Source organism: Narcine bancroftii, chromosome 4, assembly GCF_036971445.1.
Source record: "Narcine bancroftii isolate sNarBan1 chromosome 4, sNarBan1.hap1, whole genome shotgun sequence".
NCBI classification, from domain to species: domain Eukaryota; kingdom Metazoa; phylum Chordata; class Chondrichthyes; order Torpediniformes; family Narcinidae; genus Narcine; species Narcine bancroftii.
This window is the reverse complement of record NC_091472.1, coordinates 64,208,593-64,233,813: the sequence shown is the minus strand read 5'-3', so window position 1 is coordinate 64,233,813 and position 25,221 is coordinate 64,208,593. Positions and strand designations below refer to the sequence as shown.

Genomic DNA, 25,221 nt, shown 5'->3' with positions numbered 1-25,221 from the left:
ACATAACATAACAATTTACAGCACGGAAACAGGCCATTAGGCCCTTCTAGTCCGCACCGAACCAAACACCCCTTTCTAGTCCCACCTCCCTGTCCAACCTTTTCTTAAATAATACAATTGACTCCGCCGCCACTATTTCTCCCGGAAGCTCATTCCACACGGCTACCACTCTCTGAGTAAAGAAGTTCCCCCTCATGTTACCTCTAAACCTCTGCCCCTTAATTCTTAACTCATGTCCTCTTGTTTTAATCTTTCCTCCTCTTAATGGAAATAGTCTATCCACATCCACTCTGTCTATCCCTTTCATAATCTTAAATACTTCTATCAAATCCCCTCTCAACTTTCTACGCTCCAAAGAATAAAGACCTAATCTGTCCAATCTCTCCCTATACTCTAGATGCTTAAACCCAGGTAACATTCTGGTAAACCTTCTCTGCACTCTCTCCACTCTGTTTATATCCTTCCTATAATTAGGCGACCAGAACTGCACACAGAACTCCAAATTAGGCCGCACCAACGTCTTATACAATCTCAACATCACCTCCCAACTCCTATATTCCATGCAATGATTGATAAAGGCCAGCATACTAAAAGCCTTCTTCACCACCCTATTCACGTGAGTTTCTACCTTCAGGGAACGATGTACCGTTACTCCTAAATCTTTCTGCTCTTCTGTATTCCTCAATGCTCTCCCATTTACTACGTATGTCCTATTCTGATTCTTCTTACCAAAATGAAGCACCTCACACTTATCAGCATTAAATTCCATCTGCCATTTTTCAGCCCACTTTTCTAAGCAGCCCAAATCCCTCTACAATCCTTGAAAACCTTCTTCATTATCCACTATTCCACCTATCTTAGTATCGTCTGCATATTTACTAATCCAATTCACCACCCCATCATCTAGATCATTAATGTATATAACGAACAACAATGGGCCCAATACAGATCCTTGAGGCACACCACTGGTCACCAGCCTCCAACCTGACAGACAATTATCCACTACCACTCTCTGGCCTCTCCCTTTCAGCCAATGTTCAATCCATTTGACTATCTTAAAATTTATACCTAAAGACTGCACCTTCCTAACTAACCTTCCATGTGGTACCTTATCGAAGGCCTTACTGAAGTCCATATAGACAACATCCACTGCGCTACCCTCATCCACATTCCTAGTCACCTCTTCAAAAAATTCAATCAGATTGGTCAAACATGACCTTCCTCCCACAAATCCATGTTGAGTGCTCCTGATCAGACCCTGTCTATCCAGATGTTTATAAGTACTATCTCTAAGAATTTTCTCCATTAATTTACCTACCACAGACGTCAAACCTACAGGCCGATAGTTGCCAGGCTTCCTCCTTGAACCCTTTTTAAATAACGGAACCACATGCGCAATGCGCCAATCCTCCGGCACTATCCCCATATCTAATGACATTTGGAAAATTACCGCCAGAGCCTCTGCTATTTCCTCCTTCACTTCTCTCAATGTCCTGGGGAAGATCCTGTCTGTCCCGGAGACTCATCCACCTTTATATTCTTCAAAAGCCTTAAAACTACACCTTTTGTAATCTCTATATTCCCCATATTTACCCAATTTGCTTTTTTTTTTATCTCACATCTCCCAATATCCTTCTCCTTAATGAATACCGAAGAAAAGAAACTGTTCAATATCTCCCCCATTTCTCTAGGCTCCACACACAGTTTTCCGCTCTGATTTTCTAAGGGACCAATTTTGTCTCTAGCTTTCCTCTTACCATTAACATATTTGTAGAACTCTTTTGGATTAGTTTTCACCCTGCTTGCAATAGTTTCCTCGTACCTTCTTTTAGCTTTCCTAATTCCTCTCTTAAGATTCCTCTTACATTCAATGTATCTTTCAAACATCTCCTTAACTCCATGCTTCTTATATCTAATGTACGCCTCCCTTTTTCTTCGAACCAAGTTTCCAATATTCCTTGAAAACCACGGCTCCCTCAAACCTTTTGCCCCTCCTTTTAACCTAACAGGAACATAAAGCTTTTGCACTCTCAAAATCTGATCTTTAAAAGACTTCCATCTCTCTACTACATCCTGCCCATAAAACAAATTGTCCCAATGCACACCCTGCAAGTCCTTTCACATCTCCTCAAATCTAGCTTTTCCCCAATCAAAAACCTCAACCCTTGGCCCTGACTTCTCTCTTTCCATAATGACATTGAAGCTGATGGCATTATGATCACTGGACCCAAAGTGCTCGCCAACACTAACCTCCGTCACTTGACCCATCCCATTTGCCAACAGTAGATCAAACACTGCTCCTTCTCTGGTCGGCACCTCTACATATTGTTGTAAAAAACTATCTTGCACACATTTCACAAACTCTAACCCATCCAGTCCTTTCACAGAATGTGTTTCCCAATCTATATGTGGAAAATTAAAATCTCCCATAATTACAACCCTGTGCTTATCACAAATATCTACTATCTCCCTACAGATTTGCTCCTCTAGGTCTCGGTTCCCTCCGGGTGGTCTATAATACACCTCTACAAGTGTAACCTCTCCTTTCCTACTCCTCAGTTCCACCCAAATAGCCTCTGTAGATTTGCCCTCCAATCTATCCTTCCTAGGCACCGCTGTAATATTTTCCCTGACAAGCAATGCAACCCCACCTCCTCTTGCCCCTCCGACTCCATCACACCTAAAACAACGAAACCCAGGGATATTCAGTTGCCAATCACATCCCTCCTGCAACCATGTCTCACTAATCGCTACCACATCATACTTCCAAGTATCAAACCACACCTTCAGCTCATCCACCTTTTTTACAATACTCCTGGCATTAAAATATATGAATTTCAGAGATTTCTCAATTTTTAATCCCTGTTTTCCCTCATCTTTAATAACAACATTATTTACTTTTCCTGCCAATTGCCCTTCATCTTCTTCCAGAGCATTTCCCTTCTCTATCACTTGCCCATCCATATTCAAATACTTACTACAAACTTTCTTTGTTTGCATTCTAACCTTCTCCATACTGCTCTGTACTATTTTATTCCCTCCCCCCAACCATTCTAGTTTAAAGGATCCTGAGTAGCCCTAGCAAATACCTCTGCCAGGATTCTGGTCCCCCTGGGATTTAAGTGTAACCCATCCTTAGAACTCAACAATTATTGGTTAAGTAATACACAGCACTACCTCCCTCTATTTTATGGTCACAAAAACACACATGATCCAGTAACTGTTATCACCTCATCACCTCCCCACCCCCCGGTATATTTAGCATATGATAATTAATCACATAATTCATAAATGAAAAACTTTCTAAAATCTGCAATGAGAGAATTCTGAATTATTCAGTCCTTCAGAGCTGTTAGAAAAACTTTGTCCATCTAGGACACAGTAACAAGAACTGAGTTTCTAATTCTTCATTCCACCTGCACTCATTGAAGATCTTGCACTAATTCTTCTGCTTGCACAAAATTCAAAAAGAATTTATTTTGACCTCCAGGCAGGAAAATCTTCAAGGTTGCAGGATGATGCAGCATGAATCGATATTCTTTTTCCCCCAAAGAGCTTTCTTAACTGGATTAAATTCTCTTCCTTTCTTTAATAGATCTGCACTTATATCAGGGTAGAACGAAACACTATCCCCTTCATACTCAAATGGGCCTTTTCTTGTTCTTGCCCCTTCTGCCGCAAGACTCAAAATCTTCTATCTTGATATCAAAGGAGTTTAATTGACACGGAACATGGGTTCTGATTTGGAAGTGATATTCCTCTAAGAACTCTGTGGGCTCTTTCAATCTCAATGGGGTATTCAAAGTTCTGTCCTCCCAAAACATCAGGAATCCATTTTTTGAAAAAAGAAATTGTGTCTCGCTCCTCCACTCCTTTTTTAAGACCCACTATTTTAATATTATTTCTTCTACTGAAATTTTCCAATACGTCTACTTCCCATTGAAGCTTTTGATTTTCCATTGTCAAAATAGTAGTAGTGTATTTCACTCTTGTCACTATATCAACATGTCGCATTTCTGCCTGTACCTTTTATTTTCCCATCCATCTTATCTAACTTTGTCTTCATTTTATTCACTGCATCCAAAACTCTGTTTATTTCCTTTCATTCCTTGAAGCTCTATTATTCAACGTTGCTTACATCCTTTATTTTACTTTTAAAATCTTAACTTCTTTCAATACCTTCTCTTTATTTTGCTGTTCTTCATCTTCTTCTTTACTACTAGACCCTTGTGAGCCTGACTCCTCCTTTTCCGACGCTATAGCTGAAGGCCCAAGCTTCTCATGCATGCGCAGTGTACTTCCAGGGTCTTTTCCGATACCATTTCTCTGCTGCTGTGAATGAGTGATGTCGATAAGTAGCCCTTTCATAGATTCACTCACCCAGAGAACAGCTTGAATGCTAGTTCCTTGCTTCAAACTCAATGTAGGCCTCAAGTCTCTTCTAGTCTTTTCTTCAAGTCGGGCTCCAAGTAGGGCTGTCGAGATTTTTTCTTTTTTCGAGGCATTTTTAAAGTATTGTTTCAGTGCTTAAATATACTAAATTACAAAAAACTAAATTACTCTAAAACATTATTTATTTCATACTTTTTTATTAATTTACCAGGAGGGTCAGGTTCCTGCATCCTAACCCTACAGCATCCCCGGCAATTTCTCACCTTAATTACTCTAATGATACCCTCCAAACCTATGAATGCTATTACCATTGAGGACAAAAACCAACAGCCCATAGGAACACCACTTCTATACCCCATTCCAAGTCACACATCCTTACTTAGAAATATATCACTTTTCCTTCATTGATGCTGTGTCTAAAGCTTGGAACTCCTTCCTCAGCAGCATTAGGGGAGTACTTTCACCAGACCTACTGGTGGTTCAAGCTACTGGCTCATCACCACCTTCTCAAATGCAATGATGTTTCCAAACCCAAAAATATACTGCGTCCTCACCACTTATTCGAGCTTTAAATAGAGGAGTGAATAATTTCTGCATCCTTATTTTATGGGGTGGCATGGATGGCATAGTGGTTAGCGTCGTGCCTTTACAGCACCAGGAATTGGGACAGGGGTTTGAATCCCACTCTGTCTGTAAGGAGTTTTTACGTTCTCCCTCTGTCTGCGTCGTGGGTTTTCTCGAGGGGCTCTGGTTTTCTCCCACCATTTGAAACACACTGGGAGTGTAGGTTAATTGGGCAGCACAGACTTATAGAACAAAATGACCTGTTACTGTGCTGTATGTCTAAATTTTAAAAAAATTAAAATTAATGTTTTTTAAAAATTAAAATTAAAAAAAATTAACAGATAATCTCTTCTAAATACATTTAATGAACCATATTTTTGCATGTAAAATAGACCAAAACCTGAGTTATCAGACATAAATATTTAGTTAATAAATATACAATTTTAGGATTTTGAACATTGGAAAAAATATACCAATATTAAATAAATCTGATTTCAAGGTACGGGAGGGGATATGTCAACTGTGGAGAGGTCTATTGCTTTCACACCCAAAATCTAACCTATACATTCCAAAGTTGTACAGGTTAGTTAGGTTAATTGGTCACATGGGTGTGATTGGGCAATGAGGCACATGGGCTGAAAATACCTGTTACAGTACTGTATCTTTAAATTTAAAACTTTAAAAATTAGCAGAGCAATAAAGCTAAATTATTGTGATGTTTATTTTATTACAATAAAGAAACTTGGGTTCTTTTTAAAACAACTAGATTTATTAACTAAGCAAACAGCACTAAGAAACAGAACATACACATGCCAGACCTCATGTGAAGGCATCCATCTTGAATCTACCCAAGATGCAACAGCTTTCCCAAGATACAACATTCTCCTGATGCTACACACTATGTCTCCAACTCCTCCTGGTGGTAGCACTCTATCACTACAATTATAAAAATGAATATTTTTCAATCCAGGTGTGCAAACAAAGTGAAGAATTCAGTGAAAATGTTCAACCCCTGAAACCCAAGAAATAAACCGAGTGAAACACAGAAGTCTGCAGAGACTGTGATTGCAGTAAAAACACACCAAAATGCTGGAGGAACTCAACTGATCTTCTCAATGTTCATAAAAAGCAAAAAATATATTGCCATCATTTTTGGCCTGAGCTCTTCAAGGAATAAGCAAAATGAGCCAGAAGTAGGAAATCTCAGAAAAGCTCAGATTTCAGGCAATGCTGGCTGAATGCACACCAACAAAAGATGTTAATTGGATATGATAAAGGGAGAGGTAAGAATTTATCATGTCTGTGCAAAAGGAGAGAGGGAAGGGAGAGACATTAATGCCATCCGGTTGCCAGAATGCCACCCGGTTGCAGGGTGTCAGTTGGAAGATGAAGTGTTGTTCCTCCAATTTTTGGGGTGGGGGGGGGTGTTTCAGTCTGGCAGTGCACGAGATCATAGACAGACATGTCAGCAAGGGAATGGGATGGAGAATTGAAATGGGTGGCCACTCGGAGATCCACGCTATTGCAGCAGCAGGTGTTCAACAAAGCAATCTCCCAGTCTGTGTTAATGCCATTACTTTGCCATGTGAACCAGGTTATGTATGAATAGCATGACTTTGATTTTTGGTTTTGTTAAGATCCTGACTTTGTGTCTTTTTCCCCAAAATATAAATAGTTTCAGTGCAAAATTATATTATCCTATCTGGAAAACAAAATAAGACCTTGAACATAGAAAGGTACTAACCGTACAGATCGATCATCACTGCCTGTGACAACCAATGGCTTCTTAGGATGAGCTGCCAAGCCCCAAAGCTCCCCTTCACAGTGACCTTGCATTATCAGGAGAGGCTTGTCACGTTCTCGTACCATCACTTCAAATATTTCACTATCCTGGGTTCCTGCTAGAATACGGTCTGCTTTCCAACAAACACTTCTGATTGACAAACCTTTAAAAAAGTGAAAGCAAAGTAATAAGATAACCAGTGCTATCACAGGATTGTGATCAGTTCAGTTTCTGATTAAGATGTGATTAAGTTTGCTATAAATTTAGGGGACAGAAGTTGCAATTAATAAGTAAATATTAAAGGACTTTATCTTAGCTTCTGAAGATCAGGATTCCTCAAACATTTATTTGAATCCCAATAAGCCCTTTCAGGTGGATCAATCGCCCTTATGTAAAGATGAAGATTATATCCCCTTGCGGCTAAATACTTACCTACCTGAATGCACCGAGAGAACCTTTGAGCGCCGATGCCAACTCTCCTCAGGTGGAGCATTGTGCTCTGCGAACTCACCTGAATGTACAGCCGCGCTAAGCAGCCGTTTAGGGGCAGGCTAATGACTCCATCAGCACGCAACCTAACTCCCTGCTACCTGACAGTCTCCTGCTCCACTGGGGAAGGGAGATCAGCAGGGGCCATTGGGGCATGGAAGGTCTGCAGGGGCCAGCGGGGCAAGGACAGTCAGTAGGGCAAGGGTGGCTGTTGGAGACTGGCTGGTGGGGGATGTTGGAGGGTGACCAGTGCAGGCTGTGACAGCCCAGCAGGCCACTCCGCCACCTCACTGGGCACTTTGGTCTGTATCAGTGGCCTGTTCTGACCACAGACTACAAATGTATCGAGCACATCTGAGAGTGCTATTTAGAAGTGCAATGCATGTAGTTGGATATCACTGCATCGAAAAGTACCTTCCTGCATTAGTGCATTATGCACAGAGAACAACAAGGGAAATTGTGTACTTTAAAAACCTCGCATTAATCTGATCATAATCAATCTTGGTGCCATGGTAGTGCCACTAGTGCAGATATGGGAATGTAGGGAGTGGAGACTCAGCACTGATCTTCAGCACTGCTCCGCAGGTCCTACCACCCAGTCCTAATGCCAACAACTCTGTACAGGCTTTAAGCAGCCTATTAAAGGAGCCGGCATGTTTTGTTTTAAAATCCTGCAACCACAGAGTTTGTGTCCAAGATGGTGGCACCTGCGCTGGGCAGCATACCATGTGGGGTTGAGAACTTCAGGGGAGCAGCAGACTGCAGGGCATCAGAAACTGGAAAAACAGCCTCCCTTGAGAAGGAAAAGTATAGGAAACAATCCTACAGGATGGCGACTATAGCAGCGAACTAGCAAGGGTCTCAGCGGCTGAAGGACCTACATCAGCTGCAGGCTGTTGACTGTGCGAATGAAGGACTCGCACATACAGCAAGCGGCTGGCAATGTGGTCAAAAGACCCAGACAGGTTGTGCGCTGCTAGAGATTGGCTCTTGGGAAGCAGGTATCAGAACTGAGATTCGAGAGGGTGCAATATCATATATAAACATTTTGTGAAGATTTCTTTCACATTGCGTGGAATAGAATGAAACATATAAATTGTGCCATACACGAAAATTTATCGCATAGCTATTTTCAAATTCAAGTACTTTTTTTCTTTTAATTTGTCTTACTACACAGAGATGCAAGATTATCAAGGATATAAATTTCACATCCCATTAGATTAATGTGCATTTGGAGAGCTGCACAATGGGAACTTAGTATGTCAATTTAAAAATTGTTTAGTGGGGGGCGTGGCAAGATGGCGTAAGGAACAGACGTGCCTTCCAGTCCTCTCCTGACTCTAACTTATTGTTTTGTCTTTAAGTGCCCGTTAAAACTTTTTTAAAAAGTTTATAAATAGTATGAGGTGTTGAATTAATACCTAATGGTACATTTGTTAAAAAAAAGTAAAAGGAAACATCAACAGATTGTTAAAAAATTATATTTTCCGAAATTATCTGAGCCTGCTTGTTTACAAAAAGCCACGACTCAGCGTGGGGGAATCCAGGAAAACAAGCGAAGAATTCGGCCTTGGAGCTCCGTTCTGATTCCGTAAGTCTTTCTGAAGGTCGTTTTCAGCTGCCTTTAGAACAAAGGGCTGGCCGGATGCCAGTATTTCAAACAACGTCTACTGAGACTTTGATTCCACAAGAACAGCAGAATCCCACCATGTCTGGATCTACTGATGTTGATATACTTTTCAAGAGTCTTGAACATAAGATATTTTCTTCAATGATGCATTTAGGTGATTCTATGAATAATCTTACTTCTAAGATTAATGCATTGGTGGATGTCAATACTCAACAGATGGCTGATTATGGAGCTTTTAAAGTTGAAACTATTGAAAGACTTGAGATGTGTGATCAAGGATTATCTGATGTACAAGATCAATTGCAAGATGTGAATAAAACAATTGAAACATTACAGATTCAGAATAAAAATTTAGCAAAAAAGGTTGATTATTTGGAGAACCAATCCAGACGGAATAATGTGAAAATTGTCGGCTTGCCAGAAGGCATAGAAGGGCCAGATCCAAGAAAATTTTTCACTGAATGGATTCCACAAGTGTTGGGACAAGATAAGTTTTCTGAAGGTTTAATATTGGAATGGGCTCATAGAGCTTTGAGAAGGAGACCTTTTTCAGGACAGAATCCAAGACCTGTTCTGGTTTGCTGTTTAAATTACTGTGATAGAGAGACTATTTTACATATGGCTATTGGAAATGCACAGCAAAACAAATCTCCTTTGATGGTTCAGAGTAATCGTGTTTTCTTCTATCCGGATTTGAGTCAGGAAATTATGTTTCAATGACGTGAATTTAATTCTGTGAAAGAATTATTGTGGAAAAATGGATATAAGGCAACATTTAGATACCCTGCGGTACTGAAGATTTTTCAGGATGGATATCAACCAAAGTTCTTTGATAATCCTAAAGAAGCTATGGATTTTGCTCAGTCTTTACCAATTACGCAATTCCAGGAACGACGTAGTCCTCCACGGTTTCCAAAGAGGGCAGAGCTGCAAGAAGGGAATTTGATTTCTGGAAGAAATGGAAGAAACGGTGGTCGCAATGGCAAAGGAAACTCATTTAATAGATAAGAAACTCAAACGTGAATGGGTTGGGCACGTTTTTTATACTTCGTTTAATTCTGAGGCAAAAGGTGTGGCAATTTTGGTACATGAGAATCTACCATTTTAGTTATAGAGTGAAGAGAAAAATGGTGGAAGATTATTAAAATTAAATTGTACAATCTTTAATGAGGCATGGACTTTGCTTGATGTTTATGCTCCTAATGTTCAGGATACAGCTTTTGTTGTGGATATGTCTTTATTACTTGGACAATCGAACTCTAATGTGAAGTTGGGGGCGATTTGAATGTGGTGTTGGAGCCTTTATTGGATAAGTAGTCAAGAGTAATTAAGAAGTCTAAGATGGCAATCCAAGTGATTAACATGATGGCAGATTTGAATTTAATTGATATTTGGCGAAGAGTTAATCCTACAGAGAAAGATTTTTCTTTTTATTCCTCGCGACATAATTCTTTTTCTAGAATTGATTATTTTTTAATATCAGCACATTTGCAGGATAGGGTTACATCTGTGGAGTATAAGGCTAGATTGGTTTCGGATCATTCATTATTATTATTAGAATATTTGAGTTCACAAGATGCTCAGAAAGCTTCAAGATGGAGATTTAATACTATGCTATTATGACGTGAATTTAATTCTGTGAAAGAACGGTTGTGGAAAAAAAGACATAGGGCAACATTCAGGTATTCTGCGGTACTGAAGATTTTTTAGGATGGAAATTAGCCAAAATTCTTTGACAATCCTAAAGAGGTTATGGACTTTGCTCAGTCTCTACCAATCATGCAGTTTCAGGAACGATGTAGTCCTTCAAGGTCTCCAAAGAGAGTAGAGATGTAAGGTGGGATCCAGATTTTTAAAAGAAATGAAAGCAATGGTGATCGAAGTGGTAACGTTGATTTAAAAAAATAAATCTTTTATTTTTTTTTTGAAAAGAGTTTAAATAGTTTAAATAATGATGATAGTTTAATGAAATGGGAGTTGGGAGAGGGAACTGGATGGGCACTAGTTTTCAGAAGTCATCAGCTACCTGTGAGTTATCTCACACCCAATATTTTGGGGGAGTTACCGCTTTGGGCGGTTTAAACAGGAGGAGGTAGTTGTGACCGCCGACCTGTTTTTTTTTCTTTTTAATTTTTGGGTTAAGAAGTGAAGGTTTTTTTTATTATTTTTTTTTAAATAAATATTTTTTTTTTAAACTCTTTGTTTTCTAATTGTAATTGAGAGGGAATTAGGAGGTTTTTTTTCTCTCCTTTTCTTTTCTTTTTTTTGGGGGGGATTTTTTCTCTTTTTTCTTTCTTTTTTAAGAGGATGATGTCACAGAAGATAATAAGTCAAAAATTGAGGATGTTGAAATAGCTGAAGAGGAAGATGAGGGGAAAGGTGATAAGAAGAGAAAGAAGAAAATTAAGTACAAATACATTGAGGGAGAAGAGTTTAATGAAATTAAGTTAATTTCGCTAGAGAATTTTGAAGATGTTATAAATGAAGAATATGGAGAATTTTATAAGAGTTTGAACTTTTTTTTCTTTTTTTTTCTTTTTTATATAAGGGGAGGGGAAGGGAATAAAAAGTTTATCTGATTGTTTTTCTAAGGGATGTTTTTGTTCTCTTGATGAATTATAAAGGAAACTTGGTATTAATGGAAATTCTGTATTTATGTATTATTAATTATGATTTTTTGTATCACAGATATGTGGTTGATATATGATTTTAATACTTGAACTTAGTTTTAAAGTGGATTTCATTTGTTAAATACATGTATTATGTTTGATTTAAATATATGTTTAAGGGTATTATTTTAGTATTGATATTTTTTTGTTGTTAGTAATTTTTTTTGTTGTTAAGTTTTATCTTTTTTTGTAAGTGGGGTTTTTTTATTTTATTTACAACATTGTTAATTAATTCTTCACTCTTTATTGGGGGGGAGGGTTGGACTAATTTTAAATTAGATGATTAATGTTGTGTTATAATTATAGGGGGGGGTTAATTTGTGTAGTTTAATGATGTAGTATTCTAATTTTTATTATCTTATTTTTTATTATTTCTTTAAATGTAATTTTTATTTTATTCATGTCATAAAATTTTAAATAAAGTTTAAAAAAAAATTGTTTAGTTTTGCTCTTATTTAACTGATCTTAGCCAGAATATTTTCACCTTTTAAAGTTCCATCTGTCTCCTGATGCGTTCCAAAATTACTCAAGGATCCGTTTCCTTAACAACAGTCAATACTCAAAGTCATAGCTGACATGTGAACAGCTTTCAAACATATGCTAATGACACAACACACATCTACCTTTCCATTACCATAAATAACATGTAATACACAGCAATAAAATTATCCAGTTAACTATGGGAATAGCAAAGATTGTCAGTGTTTGCTACAACTGTACTCCAATTCCAATAATCTCCACAGCCATTATTTAGTGGAGAACCAAAGTAAAAGAAATTTAATTTTCCCAGCAAAACTCTAAATTGAGCTAAAACCATGTACTTTGCTTCACAAAATACTCTTCCTTCCACCTTCATAATACTCCAGGTCCTCTTCCCATTCTCATGCATTGTTATATCTAGACTTTTACTCTTTCAATATTTTCCGGGACAATATTCCAAAAAAAAACTTTTGCAAAGACTAACATTGCCCAAGCTCTATGCCTAGTATTCCCTCTTTGGCAATCTCTCATGATTAAGGATGACCTGCTTTCACTCTGGTTTTGTGGGTTCTGGAGCCTATATAGGAACCACAGACATTTTTACAAGTGGGTGACAGGGCAGGTGGTGAATAGTTTGTGAAGTGCTACACTCCCTCCTTCCATCATTTAAGAAAGGCTTTGTTTGCTCCTCCAAGTTATTTTCCACTTTCAGAAATCATAGCCCGAAGATTTCCAGGAATCAGTGGGAATGTTGCATTTCAAGGAAACTAAGAGCATATACTTGACCCCTTTTCTCTGTTCATCTGGTAATTTCCTATCATGAATCAACTAACTTTGAATAGAGTGTCTATTTTCAGGAGGCTTCTTCAAACAAATGCCAACTTAACATAGCTGAGTGAAGCACAAAAGTCTGCAGTCACTGTGAATGTAGTAAAAACACACTGAAGTGCGAGAAGAGCTCAGCTGGTCTTTTCAGAGTCCAGAGAAGACAAAGATATATTGCCGAAGTTTCGGGCCTGAGCCCTTCTTCATGAAATAAGCAGAATATCTCAAAAAGTCTCAGAATTCAGACAATGCTGGCTGGGGGGGAGGAATCCAGACCAACAAATGGGATTAATTAGATATGATAAGGGATGAGTTAAGAATTTATCATCATGTTTATACGAAAGAAGACGGAAGGGAGAGACAGAGCTGAGGGAAGGTGATGGGGGGGGGGGGGAGGGGGAAGAGGAGAGGATTAACAAAAGCCAGAAAAGTTGATATTAGTGCCATCCAGTGGGAGGGAGCCCTGTCAGAAATGCCATCCAGTTGGAGGGAGCCCTGTCGGAAATGCCATCCAGTTGGAGGGAGCCCTGTCGGAAGATGAGGTGTTGTTCCTCCAATTTTGCTGTATTTCTATTGTACTGCAAATTACCGTCTTTTCACCTGCCTGAGGTGTTGTTCCTCCAATTTGCAGGTGGACTCAGTTTGGCAATGCATGAGACCATGGACAAACATGTCAGCAAGGGAATGGATCGGTAATTGAAATGGGTGACCACCGAGAAATTCATGCTATTGCGGTGGACAGAGCCGAGGTGAGGGAGGAGGTGTAGGCACAAGTGGAGCATTTCCTGGGGTTACAGGGGTAGGTCCCAAGGGGTCTGTTGGTGGGGAGGGAGGAGTGGACAAGGGAGTCACGGAGAGAGCAGTCCCTGCGGAATGCAGAGAGTGGAGGAGAGGGGAATATGTGTCTAGTGGTGGGATTACATAGTAGGTGGCAGAAATGACAGAGGAGTGTGTATTGGACGTGAAGACTGGTGGAGTGGTAGGTGAGGACAAGAGGAATCCTGTCCTTGTTGCACATGGGGCCAAGGAAGATGGGCAAGTATTGGAGGATATATGGGTCAGCACTGAGTTGATGGTGATAGAGGGAAAGCAACATTATTTGAAGAAGGAAGACATCTCTGATGACCTGACATGCAAGTCCTCATCCTGGGTGAGGAATCGAGAGAAAGGAATGGAATCCTTACAGGGGACAGGGTAGGAAGAGGTGTAGTCAAGGTAGCTGTGGGAGTTGGTAGGTTTGTAGATGTCTAACGAGTGTTTGTCTCCTGAGATGGAGACAGAGAGATATTGGAAAGGGAGAGTGTTGCTAGAAGTGGAAGTTGGCAGCAAAGTGGATGATCTCAACAACCTCATCATGGGTGCATGAGGCAGCACCAAAGTAATCATTGATGTAGCAGAGGAAGAGTTGAGGGGCCTTGCCAGTGTAAGCTTGAAGCATGGATTGCTCCACGTAGCCAACAAAAAGGCAGGCATAACTGGGGCCCATACGGATATTGTTTAACTTGGAGAAAGTGGGGATATGAGTCTGCCAGCTAAAGGAGGGTGGTGGTAGAGGGGGACTGGTTGGGGTCTTTTGTTCAGAAAGAAACATGGTATGGGGTATGGAGGTGTATAGGGATTGGATATACAAGTAATCAAGTTCAGGGAATTGAAAGTTGTTGGAAGTGATGGAGGGCACATGAAATGTCCAGAATGTAGGTGGGGAGGGACTGGACCGGGGGGGTGGGGGGGCGGAAACAGAATAGAGGCAAGTTGAGATCAATTCAGTGGCACAGGAGCGCACGGACATGATGGCTCTGCTGGGACAATTCAGTTTGTGGATCTTGGGTAAGAGGTAGAAATGGGTGGTGTGGGTTGGGAAACAATAAGGATGGAAGCTGTACAAGGGAGATGACTGGAAGTGAAGAGTTCAGAGATGGTGCGTGAAACAGTGGTTTGATGAGTCTGGTGGGGTCCTGTGGGAGGGGTAAGTAAGAGGTGTCTGAGAGTTGTCAACTGGCTTCAGCCAGAGAAAAGTTAGTGCACCAGACTACAACAGCACCACTCTTGTCTGCACTTTTGATGGTGAGGTTTGGATTGGTGTGGAGAGAGTGGAGAGCCAGGCATTCAGAGGGGGTAAGATTGGAATGAGTAAAGGCAGTAGTGAAGTCAATACAGTTAACGTCAAGGCAGCAGTTGGAAATATAAAAGTCTAGAGCAGGCAGAAGTCCAGAATGAGGTGTCCAGGAAGAGGAAGAATGTTTAAAGTGGGAGAAGGGATTTAGTTGGAGGGGGGGGTGGGGAGTGGGGGGGGTGAAGAATCGTACTTGTAGAAGTAGGCATGGAGACGGAGCCGATGGAAGAAGAGTTCAGCATCATGGCGTGCGCAGAACTTGTTGAGGAGTGGGCAAAGGGGACAAAGATAAGTCTCTACTGAGGACAAAATATTCAAGAGGGACAGGTCGGAAGGGAAGCTGAGGACCAGGCAGGGATTGGGGGAGGTTCAATGGGGTGGAGGGTGGGAAACATCCAAGGGAGGGAGGGGAGGGTTGGAAATGTCAGAGTGTGGAGAGAGAAAGGCCCATGAGCTCCCAGAGCCAAGGTGAGAGTTCACAATAGAGGCTTGGTCCTGTAGGTCGCAGGGTCCAAGTTAGAAACCAGAGTCCAAAGCTCGGTTCTATAGGTCACTGAGTTCAGGGTGTAAGTTCATGTTGGAGGCTTGATCCTGTAAGTCACCGGGGCTGAGACTGAATCTTGCATGTAAAGCCTGGTTCTGTGGGCTGATGGGTTTAGGGACACCTCCTCCTCCCTCACCACCATTTAGGGCCTGAACAGTCCTTCCAAGTGAAGCAAGATTTCACTTGTGAATCTGCAGGGGCCATCTACTTCATCCAGTTCTCCCGTTGTGGTCTCCTCTACATCTGAGAGACGGGACGCAGACTGGGAGATCGCTTTGTTGAGCACCTCAGGTCTGTCTGCCGCAATAGCATGGATCTCCCAGTGGTCACTCATTTCAATTACCCATCTATTCCCTTGCTGACATACCCATCCATGGTCTCATGCACCCGCAAATTGGAGGAACAACACCTCAGGCAGGTGAAAAGGCAGGTAATTTGCAGTACAATAGAAATACAGCAAAATCGGTAACAGATACTGGTCTAAGTGTATTGCACTAAAATGCACAGAGCATTAGGAATAAAATAGATGACTTTGTTTTGCAGCTACAGATTAAAAGATATGACATTGTGGCCATCACCGAGTCATGGCTTAATGATGGATATGATTGGGAGCTGAACGTCCAAGGGTACACAGTATATAGGAAAGATAGGCATCTAGGTAGAGGGTGTGGCATGGCTGTGATGGTAAGCAATGATATTAAAATCATGAGAAAGAAGGGACATAGGGTCAGAAATGGTAGAATCCTTATGGGTTGAGTTAAGAAACGGTAAGCGTAAAAGGACCCTATTTGCAATTATATACAGGCCCGCAAACAGCAGCCGGGATGCTACTGCAGGAAATAGAAAAAACGTGTCAAAAGAAAAATATCAGTCATTATGGGGGAACCTTAACATGAAAGGGGATTAGGAAAGTCAAGAAGGTACTAGAACTCAGGAGAAAAGAGTTAGTAGAACGCTTACAGGATGACTTTTTGGAACAGCTTGTCAATAAAGCTCACCAGGGGATCGGCAGTTTTGGATTGGGTGATTTGTAATGAACCTGTAGTGATGATGGAATTAAAGGTAATGGAACTCTTAGAAAATAGTGATCATAATATGATTGAGTTCAGTTTCAAATTTGAAAAGGAAAAGCTGATATCAGGTGTGTAAACATTTTAGTGGTACAAGGGAAATTACAGTGGTATGAGAGAGGAACTGGCCCAACTTGACTGGAAAAGTAAGCAAGATGGAGGGACAGCTTAACAGAATTGGATGATATTTCTACAAGAATAAAGAAAGTGAAGGATAGATTATTCCAAGAAAAAAGAAAATTATGAATGGAAAAATGGCACAAATGTGGCAAACAAGAGAGGTTAAGGCTAAAATAAAAGCAAAAGGGAGGGCATACAAGGAAGTAAAAATTAGTGGAAAAACAGGACTGTGAAACTATTAAAAACTTTCAGAAAGAGACAAAGAAAGTCATTGGAAAGAAGAGATGAATTATGAAAGGAAGTTTGCAAGTAACATACAAAAAGATACTAAGAGTTTTTTTTAAATATAAAGAGAAAAAGAGAGAGATGGGTAGATATAGGTCTGATTGAAAATGATGCTGGGTAACAAAGAGACAGCAGAGGAACTAAATGAGTATTTTGCATCAGACTTCACGGAGGAGGACAATAGCAATATACTTGATAGTCAGAGGTCTCCAGACGGTCAGTAAGTACAGTCAGGATTGCTAGAGAGATAGTGCTTAGTAAGCTGAATTGACTAAAGATTGCTAAATCTCTCTCTGAAAACTGACAAGAACCTTCCTGAGCGATAACCATTTACCTTTCAAGCATCGAAGCCTGGTGAACTTTATAAATGTTAAATTCTGTGCACAGTATAAGAATTGCCTGCAACCAGTGAACTTGGAGGAATGAGAAGTGAGATTGGACTGTGGATTAAAGAACTTTTCTAAACTTACTCACATATTACATACATGTGCACTTAGAATTAGAAGGGGTTTAAGTTAGGTTAGTTAAGTCAATAGTGATAAGTTAAAGTGTGATTCTGTTGTCATGTTTAAAGATAATTAAAAGCAACTTTTGTTTAAGTAACCATTTGTCTTGCTGAATATCTGTTGCTGCTGGGTTTTGGGGTTCTCTGGGCTCGTAACATCACACAAACATGATAAATTCTTACCTCATCCTTTAACATATCCAATTAACACCTTTTATTGATCTGGATTCCCTCCCCAGCCAGCATTGTCTGAATTCTGAGACTTACTGAGATTTCCTGCTTCTGGCTCATTATGCTTATTCCTTGAATAAGAGCTCAGGCCCAAAACATCAGTAATCTATCTTTGTCTTCACTGAACACTGAAAAGACCAGCTGTGTTCCTCCATCATTTTGTTGTTTTTTTTTAACATAGCTGACCTATTGCAATGAGGGCTTTGATGTTAATGTCATTGGCCTGAGAAAAGACGAACATTAGTCTGCCTGTCATTTAAGTAAATTTGAAGGCCTTAGCTTGTCCACATTGGTATAATGAGTTCTCATCACCTGATGCCTCAAATTCATTTCTTTTATAAATTTATCCACCCTGCCAAAAATCTTGATTTCTCACTATCCAAAAATCTACCCCCAGCCCCAAGCCATTCACTCCTTTGGCTCTCTCTCTGTGGGCCATAACGCATTCAATCTAATCCTAATTTCCACCTCACTAATCCTATCCATCAGTAAACCAAAATATCTGGAATTCCTTCAGTAAACTATGAATCAAACTCTTGTCTCCGAAGAAAATTCGTATCATTCTCGTATTTTGCCAAAGGTACTTTTAGATGCAAATTGATAAACTTTAAATTAAAAATAAACTGTTTAATTCTCAAGAATATCTGGGATGAGGGAAAATTGCTAAAGAGTCCTAAATTTAAACTGTTAGTCATGGTTACACTCTTCTTATCAAATATTATCTACTTCTCCCAGTCAGTCTGCTACATGTCTAGGCATGGGCGAAGTGCTTATCTTAACTTGAGTGCTATTGCCTATGCATTTCATTCTTTATCCTGATGGGCACCAATTAAGAAATATTTGATGTACATTTGAAGCTGTATGCTAAAGCGCAAGATCACCATGCAGGCACAAAATGAAAGTTTTATACCTTTATATCCTTGTTCAGTCTCTCGCATATCAATTTTTGTGATTGGTTTAAAGTCAGTGTCCCATAGTCGGATGCAGCCATCTCTCCCACCAGTAGCATAACCTTCTTCACAGGCATACATACTAAATATTCCTGCCTGCCAAGACAGGGGAAAAAAAATTGCGAACAATTTAAATGCAATGTCATGGAACCATATTTGGAACACAAAATATAAATTAATTTATCGTGCACAACATGAACTTGTACTGGGGGCACAAACACAAAATAGAAACAATCTGATCCTTAGCCGCCCAGAGTTCCTGGATCACTGAATTGCTCTACAAACTTTAATACACATACTACTTCACAAAGCCACACTTAGAACTCAACCATTTTAAAATCATTTACAACAATTTATTGTACCAGGTCAGATTATTATTTTATCACTACTTTGCAGCTGGAACATTAAAATTCCACATCTAATGTTTTATGAACATTTCAAAATGAAGTGATTGTGAAATATCAAGAAAACAAAGAGCTCAGAATTTTAAAAGAGTAGAAAATTACAGAGCTTGAAATGAATTTTAGCTTTATTGGGAAAATGTAAAAACAAATTCTACCCCAAAGTGAGAAATTATGATAAAAATAAAGTTAAACCTGGAATGCAAAATAAATTAGAATGGAAAATACAGAAAAGGAACCAAGAAACCAATGTCTGGAAATAAATAGGTTAAAAATAAAGACGAGCAAACTCCTGAAAAAGTGAAACTGTTCACACCTGCAGCAAAATAATTTCTGAATTCAGTTATACACCTCCCTTGAACTAAGCCAATACACAGCTGAACAAGATGGTGAACATATTCTTCCATCAACAGCATATCTTGATTCCATTCATATTCCCCTCTACCTCATCTTAAATTGTGATGTGGTCCCATCAAACTGAACACAGGGCATTTATGCTGTCAAGGAAATAGGACACATGCATTCTGACTTCAAAACTGCTTGCAAGCTTGGAAACTATGCAGAGAAACATCAACAATTGGTTCCTGGAATTAATCCCCTTCCTGGGGAGGGATTGAGGAAATGTTCTTGCAGTACTCTAGAATTCAGAACAATGGTCTACGTTTTTTTAAATTGCATTGAGGGTTAGATTTTTCAACCAAAGCACTTCCAGGAGCAGTCCATGATAAACATTTTAAACAGTATGTATGCTTAAAATACAACTATCAAAGTTTTTCCTCCTTCCTCACAATTCTCTTGCAGCACCATTTACTTCTTCCTTAAAGCTCCCTAACTTGCATTTTAGCTACTACCTCACTTATCTGGTTTATATCCACTTGCTGGTCTTCTCACTTCATCCAAAATGCCTGTTTCAACATTGCACCAAACATGACTCCATTCCTGCAACACACTTGTACACCAATATTATACAATGAAAAAGAGGTCTATTTCAGGCCTCCCATTAATCAATGGATGTGAGGGAATAGACAAACAAGGGAAATAGAACTATAGTTATGGGGGGGATTTTAACTTTCCCAATATTGACTGGGAGAGCCTTGGTGCAAATTAGTTTAATATGGAGGAATTTATAAAGTACATTAATGACGGTTTGAGCCTGTATCCCTCTAAAACATAATCGGAGTATCGTCAGCATGTGAAAGGGTAGTGAGGAAACATTTTGGGAAGAATGATTTCAATTCTGTAAGCTTCTTGGCAGCAATTGAAAGATAAGAGTGTTTTGCAAGTCACAGTTCTAAACCAGGGCAAGATCAATTTCAAGGATACAAGACCTGGAGATAGTGATTAGGAGCTGTTGGTTGGTAAAACAACATTCAACAGGTGGGGTATTTTAAGAGTGTGAGAATTCAAGGCCAACATAACTGCTAAAGCTAAGAATGGCAAGATGAGGAATTTGTGGATGATAAGGGATGTTCAAAGGTTAAAGGGGGACAAATAGAGGAAGCATATGACAGCTCAAAACAGGAGAATCAGTGAAGGACAACTTTTTTTTCCAAGAAAACTAGAAGGGAAAAATGAGACCATTAAGTGTTTTTGGCAGAGAAGATTAGAGATGAATTTGTGGTGCTCTGCGTAGCTGGAGAAATCATAGTCACCACACCAAGGGTCGTTAATGACTATTTATTCAAATTCAGCGTGGGCTCCCTTTATACGTCATAATCGCTGCCCAGGGCATGCGCTGAAATGGAGGCTGGAGTCAGGAAGAACCGGTTCACCTTGAGAATGTGCGCCGCCTCACAACCCACCCCCACCAGAATCGACTACGTGTCCCACCGCTTTGGCGGCCGGCCCCGGTGCTTGGGCACAGCCGTCTGCACCAGCTGGGATAAATCCAAATGTGCGGCTTTTAGGCGGTCCACAGTAAAAAGTTCCTCCTTCCCCCCCACATCCAAGGTGAAAGAACCACCCAACTGCTGGAGAACCTTGTACAGCCCTTCGTATGGGCACTGCAACGGGGCCATATGTGGTCCTCTCTGGACAAATACAAACCGCGCTGCATCCAATTCCTTGGGTCTATGGGATGGTCGGATGCTGTGGTGCGATGGGGGTGGCGGAGTTAGGTTGGCCAGTCTTTTGCGGAGGTCCACTTCTTTGGGCATTGCATCGGCCTCCGGGCCGAAAAATTCGCCTGGTAGGGAGAGTGGTGCGCCGTATACCATCTCCGCCAACAAGGCTTACAGGTCTTCCTTGGGTGCCGTTCTGATCCCAAGGAGAACCCAGGGTAACTCGTCTGCCCAGTCCGGGCTGGAAAGTCTTGTCATCAGAGCATACTTTAAGTGTCGGTGGAACCTCTCCACCAACCCGTTAGACTGTGGGTGGTAGGCAGTGGTGTGGTGGAGTGTTACCCCCAAAAGCTTCGCTAGCTGAATCCATAGTGCGGAGGTAAATTGGGCACCTCTGTCGCTCGTGATGTGCGCCAGCACACTCAAATGAGCGATCCACTGGCTGACCAGGGCTCTGGCACACGTCTCCGCTGATGCCTCACGGACCGGGATAGCTTCCAGCCATCTCGTTGCTCTGTTCACTATTGTAAAAAGGTAGCGTGACTCCTTGAACACCGGCAAGGGGCCCACGACATCCACGTGGATGTGCTGGAACCTCTGCGTTGCTGAATCAAAATGATGGATAGGGGCCTGCGTGTGCCTGTGAATATTAGAACCCTGGCATCTGGTGCAGTTCCAGGCCAACTCCGCCACCTCTTTTTTGAGCCCATGCCAGACGAATCTTTGCACCACCATCCTCACGGTTGCCTTTATTGAAGGATGAGCAAGATTGTGGATTGAGCTGACGACCATCATCATCCACTCCTGCAGAATTTCTGGGCACGGTGGGCCAGTGGAAGTGCTGCAGAGCAGTACCTGAGGAGAGTTGGGTAGCCGGATATCCTCTAGGTGCAGACCCAAGATGGCGGTCAGGAGGGCTTGTATTTCAGTGTCGTGCTGTTGGGCCTGCACCAGTTGCATGAAGTCGAGGCCAGGAGCTAACGTGTTGATGGCCAGGTGGGAGACCACGTCCGCAACCACATTGTCTTTGCCCACCCTGTGCCGGATGTCCATGGTATATTCGGATACATAGGAAAGGTGCCACTGCTGCCTGGTGGACCATGGGTCCTTGGCTATAGCCTTTGCTTGGGTGGGGGACTTGTGATCAGTGAAGACTGTGAAAGTTCTGCCCTCCAAGAAATAATGAAAGTGGCGGGTGGCCAGGTACAGCGCCAGGAGCTCCCGGTCGAACGTGCTGTATTTAAGTTCTGGCAACCGCAACTGCTTACTGAAAAAGGCCAGCGGGTGCCATTGGCTGTCCAGCCACTGTTCCAATACTCTCCCGAATACCAAAGCTGAAGCATCGATCAAAAGAACCGTGTGTGCTTCTGGGCGCGGGTGTACCAATAACGTCGCTCCAGCAACATCCTGTTTTGTCACTGTGAAGGCCTCGTTCGCCTCATCTGACCAGGCTAGGGTCTTCTCTTTTGCCGTGAACAGAGGGCACATGGTGCGGACGGTGCTGAGGATGAATCTATGGTAGAAATTTACCATCCCCACATATCTTGTAGGGTGGAGGATTTGAGGAAATGCTGGACGGCTGCCACTTTCTCTGGTAATGGAGCTGCCCCAGATGCTGAGATGGTGTGCCCCAGGAACTGCAATGTTTGTTTCCCAAACTGGCATTTGGCCTTGTTGACCGTGAGGCCAAACGCTGCCAGCCGGGCGAACAGGGTACGGAGATGGGCCTTGTGCTCTTCGTGGCTGCGGCTGGCGACCAGAATGTCATCCAGGTAGATAAAGAAAATGTCCAAATCCCTACCCACTGCGTCCAAAGCAACTGAGCCAGGGTATGTAAAAGTCCAAAGTGAGTATTTACCTGTATTCACAAAGAGATGAACACTGGGAGTTTAGGGAGATGGACATTGCTGTTCTAGAAAACATTAATACTGAAGAAGTACGAGATGTCTTGCAAAGCATAAAGATAAAAAAGTGCCGAGAGCCTAAGATGCATCTCAGCTTCCTTGAGAAGCAAAAGATGAGGTAGGACCCACATGAAGATTTTGAATTTCTGTTCATTAAGGTTAACTAAAAGATAACAAATGTTGTTCCTTTATTCAAGGAGGGCAGCAAAGATAAGTCTGGTAACTAAAGGCCAATTAACCTATATCATTTATATGTAAGCTATTGAGGGGTGAGGATGTATCCATCGGGTAGGATTTTACCTTCACTTGGAAAGATATGGATGGATTAAGGATAGTCAGATTGAGCTTGTTTCTGGAAAAATCTGCTTCACAAATATGATCAATTTTTTTCAGGAGACAACAAATCATAGTGATGAGTGGAGTGTGGTAGATGTTGTGCACATGGACTTTAGTAAGGTCTTTGACAAGATCCAACATGGTGGCCTGGTCCATATTGATTGGACCCCATGCCATCTATGGCAGTCCGGCAAATTGGATCCGAAATTGGGTCAGTAGTAGAAGGCACAGGATGGTGGTTGAAGGTTGCTTTTCTGATTGGAAGGCTGTAAACAGTGATTTAAAACATTGAAACCTTCAATTTTTGTGATATGCATGAATGACCTAGTTAAAAATGTAAGAGATAAGTAAATTTTCAAATAATATAACAATTGGTGTCATTAGCAAATAGCAAAGAACATTCTACAAGGCTACTGCAGAATATAGATAATCTAGAAAGATGGAAAGAACAATGGCAAGTGTAAAGTAATCCATATTCAGAAAGGTAAAGAAGGATAAGATATACACAGTGAATGCAAGGTCCCAAAGGAGTTTTGATGAACAGTGGGACTTTGTGGTATGTTCTTAGAAATTAGCAGCAGAGGTGAATATGGTGAAGAAGGTATAAATGATGCTTGCCTATGTCGGCCATTACAAAGAATACAGGAGCTGGGATGTCATGTTACAACCTTTTAGGCCACAGCTCGTGAATTGCATACATTTCTTATCACCACACAAATGCAAGGATGTGGTTGCATTGAATTAGGTGCAGAGAAGATTCATCATTTATAAAAGAGAGATTAAGTTGGTTGGGTTTGCTAGTCTTGGAGATGAGGCGTGACCTGATACATTTGTATAAAATTATGAGGGAGTTAGACACCTTTATTTTAATTTTAGTGATACAGCGCGGTTAAAAAAAAATCTTTCCACCCCATGAAACCTGTGCCGCCCAATTACAGCTGATTAACCTAACCCTATATGTTTTGGAGGGTGGGAGGAGACTGGAGGACCCAAAGAAAACACACGCAGGTCACGGAGATTACAAACACCTTAAAGTCAGTGCTGAGTTTGAACTAGTATTGCTGGAGCTATAATAGCATTGTGTTAATCACTATGCTAACCATGTTGCCCATAGGCTATGATAGATAGTAAAAAAATATTTTTCACAATGGTGGGATTGTTTAGATCAAGATACCTTAATGTGCTTGTTGGGAAGGTAAGAGATTCAGAGGAGATCAAGAATTCCCCTTCTTGGTTCTTAATCCTCCAAAATATTCTGTATAGAATTTAAACTGAAGGGTGGCTGGAATATGGAACATATTGCCTGAATTGTATTGTCTCATAATTTAAGAAGGAACTTCTTGAATTTATCATGGCACAAAGGGTTATAGACCTAAACAAATTTTAAGGGGATGTGTTGGTAGAGTTAGTACTGTACCACAAAGATATACTGGCACAGATCTGGTCACGTACTGAACCCCATTGTTGCAAGTGAAGATTGCCTCAACCAGCCTTATGCTGCTAGAATAGCACCAACCAGTACTGAATCTGTTTTATAGTCACAGACACATGCATTCTCGCGCAGCACATTTGGACCTGGACCTCAATCAAACCTAGAAGATATTGTTACGAGCCCAAAGGACCCCAAAACCCAGCAGCAATAGACATTCACCAAGACAAGTAGTTTTTAAAAAAAAGTTATTTTTAATCAACTTTAAACATGAAAACAGAATCAAACTTTAACTTATCTCTATACTTAACTAACCCAAATTAACCCCTTTCTAATTCTAATCGCATGTATATGTAATGTGTGTGTAAATTTAAGAAAAGTTCTTTGGTTCACAGTTCAATCTCACTTCTCCTTCTTCCAAGTTTTCTGGATGCAGGCAAT

At 40.9% G+C, this 25,221-nt stretch overlaps 1 protein-coding gene across 9 annotated transcripts in view; it reads right to left on the bottom strand.

The window, feature by feature from the left end:
- The window catches only part of LOC138760632 (echinoderm microtubule-associated protein-like 6), a 371,242-nt gene that overhangs the window by 258,035 nt on the left and 87,986 nt on the right, over positions 1-25,221 (bottom strand). For 8 of the 9 annotated variants that reach the window (XR_011355764.1, XR_011355765.1, XM_069931442.1 and 5 more), the window contains 2 exons: positions 18,611-18,746; positions 6,701-6,902 (listed from right to left, as the gene is read on the bottom strand). Coding sequence is in view for 7 of the 9 variants with exons in the window: in XM_069931442.1 (XP_069787543.1) it covers positions 6,701-6,902; positions 18,611-18,746 (338 nt within the window). In the remaining 2 variants the exon portion in view is untranslated. Of the gene's footprint in view, positions 1-5,774; positions 5,855-6,700; positions 6,903-18,610; positions 18,747-25,221 lie in introns of those variants that run through there. The other variant, XM_069931443.1, reaches the window with a different exon arrangement.